The sequence below is a fragment of the Lucilia cuprina genome, chromosome 2 (assembly GCF_022045245.1).
Source record: "Lucilia cuprina isolate Lc7/37 chromosome 2, ASM2204524v1, whole genome shotgun sequence".
Classification (NCBI taxonomy): Eukaryota; Metazoa; Arthropoda; class Insecta; order Diptera; family Calliphoridae; genus Lucilia; species Lucilia cuprina.
The window spans coordinates 9,534,821-9,545,260 of record NC_060950.1 but is presented as its reverse complement, the minus strand read 5'-3'; the positions used below and the strand labels follow the sequence as shown (position 1 = coordinate 9,545,260).

The window sequence follows — 10,440 nt, the reverse complement described above, 5'->3', positions numbered from 1 at the left end:
ACAGAACTAGAACAGAACTAGAACAGAACTAGAACAGAACTAGAACAGAACTAGAACAGAACTAGAACTGAACTAGAACTGAACTAGAACAGAACTAGAACAGAACTATAAGAGAACTATAACAGAACTAGAACAGAACTATAACAGAACTAGAACAGAACTATAACAGAACTAGAACAGAACTAGAACAAAGTAGAACTAGAACAGAACTAGAACTGAACTAGAACTGAACTGGAACTGAACTAAAACTGAACTAGAACTGACATAGAACTGACCTAGAACTGAACTAGAACTGAACTTGAACTGAACTTGAACTGAACTAGAACTTAACTAGACCTGAACTAGAACTTAACTAGAACTGAACTAGAACTGAACTAGAACTGAACTAGAACTGAACTAGAACTGAACTAGAACTGAACTAGAACTGAACTAGAACTGAACTAGAACTGAACTAGAACTGAACTAGAACTGAACTAGAACTGAACTAGAACTGAACTAGAACTGAACTAGAACTGAACTAGAACTGAACTAGAACTGAACTAGAACTGAACTAGAACTGAACTAGAACTGAACTAGAACTGAACTAGAACTGAACTAGAACTGAACTAGAACTAAACTAGAACTGAACTAGAACCGAACTGAACTTGAACTGTACTGATCAGAAAAAGTAAAACTATTTTTTTATATTCCTTATTTTAAATATCCTTCTACATCATAATGCAGTACACATTGACTACAATTGCCGAAATGCTAGCTTGTTGCTTCTATACCACTAAAATTTCATATACATAAAAACACACACACACACAATTTCCTTTGCAGCCAACAATCCACAATTCCCCAAGGATCTCACTAACACGAAAAATTACACAAATATTTTCACACTAATAAACCATAATCATTGATATCGTTTTACCTAAATTTTTCTGCAGTTGGTGTTAAACCACCCTTCTTACCCCTGACACTCTTCGGCAATGTCGTCTACAAGCTGGTTTAATACTCTTGTTTCAGCAACAACAACCTAAATGAAATCCTTAAGGATTTGTTGAAATAAATAAATAAATGTATAAAACAACAAACACTTGTTTATTACAAAACAACTTACTGGAAGTATTTATATGATATTGTCGTCCCAACTAAAAGGTAAAATGAAAACAGACGTGTTCAATTGAAATAAAATTCGATTTTATTAAGTGCTCTGACTTACTTGGTATGTAACATTGATGGAAAGGAGGGTGAGTTTGTTTTCTATAAATGTATATTGATAGTTGATTGAATCATTTTATTTTTTATCTTCGAATTGCAGAGATTTTTTGGACAGATTTTTGGTTTGTGTGTTTTGTCCTCTTCCTGGCTTCTCTCTTTTTTATACATAAGTATATATTTTTTTTGTCATGTTAAAAGGTTTTTAGGTTAATGACATTAAATTGATGTGTGTTTTAGAATTTTATCAAGATTTCACCACATAAAAAATTAAATAAAACTAAATGACAATTGTTGAAAAATGTAGCATGACGAAAAGATTAATGAAGACTGGCATGGAAAGCTCAGAAATTTAACATAGAAAAATACTGCGTTTTAACTACATTTAGTAGTCAATGAACAAGTTTCAAGTTTATAAGATAGTCTAGCTCATTTTTAATTCAGTTCTAGTTAAGTTTTAGCTCAGTTCTAGTTCAATTCTACTTCAGTTCTAGTTCAATTCTACTTCAGTTCTATTTCAGTTTTAGTTCAGTTCTAGTTCAGTTCTAGTTCAGTTCTAGTTCAGTTCTAGTTCAGTTCTAGTTCAGTTCTAGTTCAGTTCTAGTTCAGTTCTAGTTCAGTTCTAGTTCAGTTCTAGTTCAGTTCTAGTTCAGTTCTAGTTCAGTTCTAGTTCAGTTCTAGTTCAGTTCTAGTTCAGTTCTAGTTCAGTTCTAGTTCAGTTCTAGTTCAGTTCTATTTTAGTTCTACTTCAGTTCTCCCTCAGTTCTAGTTCAGTTATATTTCAGGTTTAGTTCAGTTTAAATTTAGTTCAAGTTCAGAATTAATTAGCCGACTTTTTCGCTTTAAGTTGCAACTTGTTTTAATACATGCTAATATAACATGAAACTTTTATCTCTTTCCAGCATTAAACCAAATTTTGAGAATTTCGAAATCTCCAAAGGTTATCATGGCGGTGTGGGTGGCTATGAAGAAATGGAGGGTGCCGAACGGGAGGGTGATGGACCAGGTGGCGGTATACCATACGATGATGATAGACCTGATTCGCCAGCATCGTTTGAGGAAATCGAAAGACCACCTTTGCGTAAAGTTGATAAGTATTGTAGGGCCCAGTGTCCATGTATGTCGGCACGTTATACAATTGCCACAATGGCGTGTATAGGATTTATGATTGCCTTTGGTATGCGTTGTAATATGTCGGCTGCCAAATTGAAAGGAGAGCACAATGGTGTAAGTAGAAGTTAAACTTTAAAATCATATGAAATATTTCGCATTCATAGAGAAATATTGTGTTACAATTAAATAGATTAATTTCATTTTTAAACATATGTACATGTATGAATATTTGAAAGTGTATGCTGTCAATTATTTTTTTTTATAATTGAATGGAAAACAAGTCACGTTTTCTCTCTTTTACTATTTTTATTCACCGAACATTATATTTCCCTTAGTCGCAGTTAAAAGTTACAAATTCGTTGGCTTTATTAAATTTATTGTAACTTTTAACGTTTGTGGTGATGTTTTATAATTCTATCACGCTCGTTAATATTTGCCTTAAAGGTCTTATTTGTCAATGGCAACAAATAATCTCTCACACACATACAGAAATAAATAACTTCGATATATTCATATGTATTTGGTGTTTTGGTAACAGGATGTTTTTTGACTCCTTTCCTGTTATGTTGTTTGTTAAAGTCTTTTATATGTGTTGTTTAGTGGAGACTTTTAGAAATATGTAATTTTTTTATTTGAATAGAATTTTTTTCTATGAAGCTTTATGATTTCATGATCTTTTGTTCTTTTTTTTTAAAGATTCTAATGGCTGTTGTTATTGTAGCTAATGGCTGTACATTATGCTTCCGTTTTATTTTATTTTGTGTTTCTTTTTAATGGAATATTTAAAGGGAAACTTCTTAAAAGTTTTAAAATTTTAATAATTTTGTATTAATAAAGTTGTTATGTTATAAGACCATTAAGACGATATCTGGGGATAAGTTTAAGTTTAAGGCTGTAATGAGCTGTGACAAATCCATAATAGACTTCTCTATCAGTGGCTACTTAGGTTAACAAATTGCAAACGAGAGCAGATTGAGAGGCTTACTCAAAACAAGTAGATCCGATGTTAGTATTTTGACAGGACATTCAAGAGTCGGCACATTTAAAGATTGTAACCAGTATCTCACAATTTAATCTAAACAACGCGACTGCAACACTTCCTCTTTGATTGTCTAACTTCGGTATACGATTCAAACACCTTGGGAGTTATACTTTTTCAAACATTTTTGGTAGAGTTTCGTTTGAAAATGTCAAAAGTAAATAAATTGATGAAAGTTTGAATCCAGTAGTTTGGGGGGATTATTCTGTAGTCAACCGGCTACACAGTTATTTTAACATGTTCTGGTCCTAGGAGGTACTCAATCGTGACTATATCTATATAAAACTGAATGTGTATTTGTATGTTTGCATTTTATTGACTGCTAAACGGCTGAAACGATTTTTCTGAAATTTTCACAGTTTTTTCCCTGCAAGTCTCAAAGGAACTATAGGCTGCTTTTTAAGTGGCCGACATGCCATGCCCACATTCAAAATAAGCATTGAAAGTCGCATATCTCAGAAACTGCAAGAGCTATAGTCCTTAAATTTTGTACGCAATACTTTGACATTTTTATAAGCACATGAGAAAAAAGTGGACAGCCTAGCTGTAGTAGGCGATGTGCCACGCCCACATACAAAATAAGCATTGAAAGTCGCATATCTCAGAAACTGCATGAGTTATAGTCCTCAAATTTTGTATGCAAAACTTTGACATTTTAGTATCAACATGAATGTTAAGGACAAAAATAGAGTTTATAAACCGGTTACCCGGTTAACTAAAAAAACATTTTTTTAAACCGGGGTTTTTAAGTACGAAATTGTATGTTCAATAAGGTTTGGGAAAAAATTCGTATATTAGGTAAACTGTTAGAGCAGTTAGAGTTAGAGAGGGTAGCGAAGCACACTAGGTATAGCTAGTAGTTTATAAAGAGACAGTCAGAAAGCTAATCCAAAAGAGTCAATATATGGCAATGAACCATTTCACTTAATGCAATAAATTTCAATAAAGTAACGTCTGTCTACACTCTTATTCACAAGAATTCGCAACGAAAGACGAATTAGAGTCAATCAGGGGGTTAGACAGAAAATGACTGTAATTTTTAGATTGTTTAAATATTTTCAAAATAGTGATCATTGACCCACAAAAATATATATATTCCAAGTTCTTATTAAATTCTAAAAAAATCCGTCCGTCGGTCTATTGAAATTACGATAGGTACCATATTGTAAGAGCAAGATGAAAATTTTGCACAAATATTGTCTATTGGTTTCTTTGGTATTGCAAATGAGCATTGTTGGTCCATGTTTTCAACTAGCCCTTATACAATTGGTCTACGGAATATAACTTTAAGAGCCATAAGTAAGTTAGTAATAAAATAAATTAGATTCATGGAGTACATTAGACCATAATTCTACCTATACTTTAGTTTGCCTTCAGATAGTTATTTCAAATCTCACAACTGGCTTAATAATACAAGTATAGGCACGATATTTGTCACAAATAAGTAATATTATTTATCCTACTACCCATAACAGGCCCTCTTCAGCATTCGTGATAATATTTTTTGAGAAATTAGTTTCATAGGGGACATAGGGGACGGATCCTAATAGTCTCTACACTTTACCTATACTTAAGGTTGCCTTCAGAAAGTTATACTAAATATAGCCATGATATTTGGCACAAATAAGGAACATAATTAACCCTCCGTCATGCGCATGTATCTGGCCAGATATTTTACGAATTTAACTGTGATTTTAATATATTTCTAATTTGGTTAGGGGTTTGAGTCTCCGGGTACCCTCTACAAATATTGTCAGATATCGTAATATTGCTACTAAAATGGCATATTTTTCATATAAATGTACTGAAATACATAGTGTATCTCGCCAGATTCGTGCGCTACGTACGTGACTATCGGAACATGTGCATGACGGAGGGTTAATCCTACTTCCCATATAAGATGCTCTTCAGAAAATGACTTTACGGTTCGTAGTTAAAAAATTAATGTATAGGAATGTAATTTGATGAATATGTTTTATAACAACTAAAATATATATAAGAAATTTTTGTAAGGAATGGTCCCTATTTCCTTTATAAGATCCCTTTTAGGAAATTACTTTAAGATCATCTTAAGAATGCAAATACAATGGTGAAACACGGTTTATAAAAAATCGGAATCAATCTACAAAATTTCTTATACAAATTCCCTAAAGTGATCTTGTTTAACATTAGCTTTTGGTAAATACTATGTTTGCACTATTTCAAATTCTGTAGAGTCTGGTCCATAATTGGCCTATGTGTATATATATTGGACCATCTTTCAAACCTAACTTTAATTATCTGAATTGTGGACTTCAATCCTATTAACTTTAGCTTGTAGTGTTGCTATTTCCGATTTTATCATATCTGGTTATAATTTCAAACATTTAAATATCTTAAATTCCTTACAACGATATTTGTACTGCGTCATTGACCGATTAATGTACGAGTCCAGGATTAAATAAAGAGGAGTTGTCAGGATTTTAAAGCTGAATAAGAACTAAAGAACCAAATTCAGTTTCAGAACATATTTCAGCTATTAAACAAGTATGAATATATAGTCGGGTATGGCCGACCAAATGATACCCCACACTAGTCATTATGTGGATTATTTTTTTAAAACATTTTATTTGTTTTTTTTTAACTTTATTCCGTAATATTTTTACTTATTTTTGGCAAAAAAAAAGGAGATTTTCTAAAAGAAGGCTCATGGGGAAAGTAGGGATAAATATGGGTCTAGGTAGAGGAATTCTAACTTCAAAGTTATTCATGTAGCATTTAATTGTGTTATTAAGTGTTTATAAGTGAATTTTGACTTTCAAGTCATTTTCTAAAAGGGAGTTTGTATAATGCCCGATCATTGCACAAATCGGAAGTAACGTTTATAGTTCTATAAAATTAATATAAAACAAATACAACATTTAACGTAATTATGAATCCGAAAGTCCCCCGTATATGTGGGAGCTAGACGAAGTAATGGATCGATTTCAATAGCGTTCGTTCTTGGACCAAAAGAAGAGTATGTGACAAATTTTATCAAATTTCTTGAAAATTGGGACCAGTGGCGTTCACACAAGGTCTACATGAACACACAGACAGACAGACAGATTGCTTAGGCAGACATAGCTAAATCGACTCGGAAAATGATTCCGAGCCTATTGGTATACTTTAAAGTGGGTGTAGGACTAATATTTTTGGGTGTCACAAACATTAGCTCAAACGCATAATACCCTCCCCACTATAGTGGTGTAGGGTCTTATAAATATTTCATATATCCGATGAAGGATAAATTCTCATATTAAAAATATGAGACTTAATAACAATTCATTCAAGAAAAAAACTAGACAAATCTTCTTTAACATATTCTTATGACAAACATAATAAACCGGAAGTAAGCACACTTATGCCTTTTTAACATAATAACAGAAAATATAAACCTAAATACAACACCCAATAATAATAATGGTTGTTCTTCTACATCTATGTTCATTTAGAAAATCATATTCATATTATAACTAAAGAAAATAATGGACACTATTCAGGAGCATAAATCTTAAGAATGAATATGAAAATAATTGAATACAAAGATTTATTTTTCACAATAATGATATTATTTCGTTTGTTTCTTTTTTTTAAATCTCATTCCCGTTACTTCTATACCCTCACATAGACGGCTTTTATGAATTGGACAGTGGCCACAGAGAGTCATGTTGATTCATCATTTTTCTGGGGTTATTTAGTAACACAAATACCGGGTGGTTTTATTGCATCTAAATTTCCAGCTAATAAAATCTTTGGTCTATCGATTGCCAGTTCAGCAACACTGCATTTATTTGTGCCATTCGCCATGACTCTGATGGAGGGCGATGTGGTGATATGTGTGCGTATATTGCAAGGATTATTCGAGGTGAGTAATATGATATGATATTTTTATTTAGTTTTTTCTGTTTTTGTAAGGACTTCAAAGCTTTTTTCTTAGTTATATTTGTATTTTTGTAAGATGACATCATGCGTTAAGGATTTGTTATTGTATTTTTTTTATTTTTGTTGATAATCTATTCATCTATATCTGTGTAGCAGTATTAGTATGTGTGTGGAAGGATGTCTTTTCTATTTCCGTTTTCTTAAAGAATTATGTATAATTTTATGCTTTTGTTAAGGATTTTGTTAAATATGATGTAATCTGCTACTTAATTTTCCTCCTTTTCCCAGGGTGTTACTTATCCCGCTTGTCATGGTATCTGGCGTTTTTGGGCTCCACCTATGGAACGTTCTCGTTTGGCCACATTGGCCTTCAGTGGCTCTTATGCTGGTGTTGTGGTGGGACTACCATTATCTGGCCTTCTAGCTGATTCTGTAGGCTATCAGGCTCCTTTCTATGCCTATGGTGTATTTGGCATAATATGGTAGGTTTTCCAAAATTAGTCTAACCCATTCCATTGTTTCAACGTTTTTTTTTTTTTTTTACATACAGGTACTGCTTTTGGTTATGGCTTTGTTTTGAGAATCCCCGCAAACATCCTGCCATTAGTATACCCGAACTCAAATATATTGAGAAATCGCTGGGTGAGTCCTCCGTTCAGCCTTCGATGCCTAACTTAAGGACTACTCCTTGGGCCGCTATGATTCGCTCTATGCCCGTTTATGCCATTATTGTGGCAAACTTTTGTCGTTCCTGGAATTTCTATCTATTAGTATTGTTCCAGTCCTCGTTTCTTAAGCATAAATTCCATTTTAAAATTGAAGAAGCCGGTTTTGTGGGGTCTTTGCCACATTTAATTATGACCACCATTGTACCGTTTGGTGGTATGTTAGCCGATCATTTGCGTAAAAATGGCATAATGTCTACGACGAATGTAAGAAAACTATTCAATTGTGGCGGTTTTGGTATGGAGGGTATATTTTTCCTTTTTGTGGCTCATGCAGATACAGCGGTAAGTAATAAGTGTTAAAGTTTGCTTGATTTCTTGGAGTCATTTTGAGTTTTATTCGATTATGATTTGTTTAGACTGGTGCCATGTTTGCTTTAACGTGTGGTGTTGCCTTTTCCGGTTTTGCCATATCCGGTTACAATGTCAATCATTTAGATATAGCTCCTCGTTATGCCAGTATTCTAATGGGTCTTTCCAATGGTATCGGTACTTTGGCCGGCATTATTGTTCCATATGCTCTGGATGGTCTTATACAGAAAGATGTGAGTATACATGGGATAACAAATACTACATAGACTAGACTTTAGACGACACCACAGAATAGATTATACACAACACAATAGGCTAAACTATATACTAGACTATAGCCTAGACTATAGCCTAGACTATAGCCTAGACTATAGCCTAGACTATAGCCTAGACTATAGACCAGACTATAGACTAGACTATAGACTAGACTATAGACTAGACTATAGACTAGACTATAGACTAGACTATAGACTATACTTTAGACTAGACTATAGACTAGACTATGGATTAGACTATAGACTAGACTATAGACTAGACTATAGACTAGACTATAGACTAGACTATAGACTAGACTATAGACTAGACTATAGACTAGACTATAGACTAGACTATAGACTAGACTATAGACTAGACTATAGACTAGACTATAGACTAGACTATAGACTAGACTATAGACAAGACTATAGACTAGTCTATAGACTAGACTATAGACTAGACTATAGACTAGACTATAGACAAGACTATAGACTAGTCTATAGACTAGACTATAGACTATGATCTATATATTTATATTACTTTCCTTATTATAGCCGGAAGGTTGTTGGACAACTGTTTTCACTTTGGCCGCTTGTGTTCATTTATGTGGTTGTACATTCTATGGTATATTTGCATCGGGCGAGTTACAACCTTGGGCTGAACCACCCGCAGAGGAGAAACAAGTCTGGTCACCACCAATAGGCGCTATAACCGAAGATCCTACTCTAGCGGCTGCAGCTGGCTTCATAAAAGAAACATCATTTGTAAGTTTTTTTTAACATTTATATGACAATTATTACAATAAAAATACATTTCCATAACTATGAAAGGGTGAAACACCACAATATACTGAACAAAGTCAAATGCAACAACCAAATGCCATTAATTATGGTGCGACAGGTCACGTGGCCAATAATCCTTTTGCCATGGCCGGAGTTGGTTCACTGGCAACAACAACCATTAGTGAAGAAAGCATGCAACCTGATGCTAATATAACAGACAATTATCAAAGCTATGACTATGCCACACAACAACAACAGCAATCAGCAATGGCACCACAAATGGGACAAATGCCAACATATGAACAACAATATCCTCAATATCAGCAACAACAATAGAAAAATAATAAATAATAATGACGTCAACAGTAATGATATTTAGGTAAGAGAGTTAAGGCAGAACAATTTAGAAAAAAAGCAAGCATTATAATAACAACAATAAAATCACGCGTCTATATATACATACATAACTATATACATATAGAGAAAAATATTATAAAGAAACAAACAAACTCATACATAACATAAAAAAGCAATCAATATTAAAAATATTAAAAAAAACTTATAATAAATGAAACTACTATTTAATAAAAAAAGGGAAATTATTATTTATAGAAAAACTAAACAGAATTATAACAACATTTAAACGAAACCAAAGTACGAAAATTACAACAAAAAATTATATCTAAATAAAAATATATATTCTTTAAAATCGTTGAAAATATCATGCCAACTTGCAAACACTTCTTCATACATATACAAATATACGTCATACCTTCTTTATGCATATTATTTATGAATAAATTTAATCCTATTAATATTTACTGTGAAAAAAAATAAATAAATTTTAGGAAAATTTATTAAAAGTAATATTTTAAAAAACCAAAAACAAAGAAATTACATTAGTTAAAGGTTAAATAAAGTTTTAAGTGGTTTAAGTTCTGGTTTTATTCCAGTTCAGATCTAGTTCAGTTCAAGTTCAGTTCTACTTCAGTTCTAGTTCAGTTCTGTTCTAGTTCGGTTCTAGTTCAGTTCTAGTTCAGTTCTAGTTCAGTTCTAGTTCAGTTCTAGTTCAGTTCTAGTTCAGTTCTAGTTCAGTTCTAGTTCAGTT

The 10,440-nt window shown here is 32.7% G+C and overlaps 1 protein-coding gene across 2 annotated transcripts in view; it reads left to right on the top strand.

Annotated features, from left to right (window-relative positions):
- Positions 1-10,322, top strand: part of LOC111683149 (vesicular glutamate transporter 1) — a 23,317-nt gene extending 12,995 nt beyond the window's left edge. For both annotated transcript variants that reach the window (XM_046945052.1, XM_046945051.1), the window contains 7 exons: positions 2,106-2,430; positions 7,005-7,241; positions 7,547-7,740; positions 7,809-8,268; positions 8,343-8,528; positions 9,105-9,314; positions 9,381-10,322. In XM_046945052.1, coding sequence (XP_046801008.1) covers positions 2,106-2,430; positions 7,005-7,241; positions 7,547-7,740; positions 7,809-8,268; positions 8,343-8,528; positions 9,105-9,314; positions 9,381-9,668 — 1,900 coding nt within the window. In that variant the 3' untranslated portion in view covers positions 9,669-10,322. The remainder of the gene's footprint in view (positions 1-2,105; positions 2,431-7,004; positions 7,242-7,546; positions 7,741-7,808; positions 8,269-8,342; positions 8,529-9,104; positions 9,315-9,380) is intronic.
- Positions 10,323-10,440: the final 118 nt, after the last annotated feature.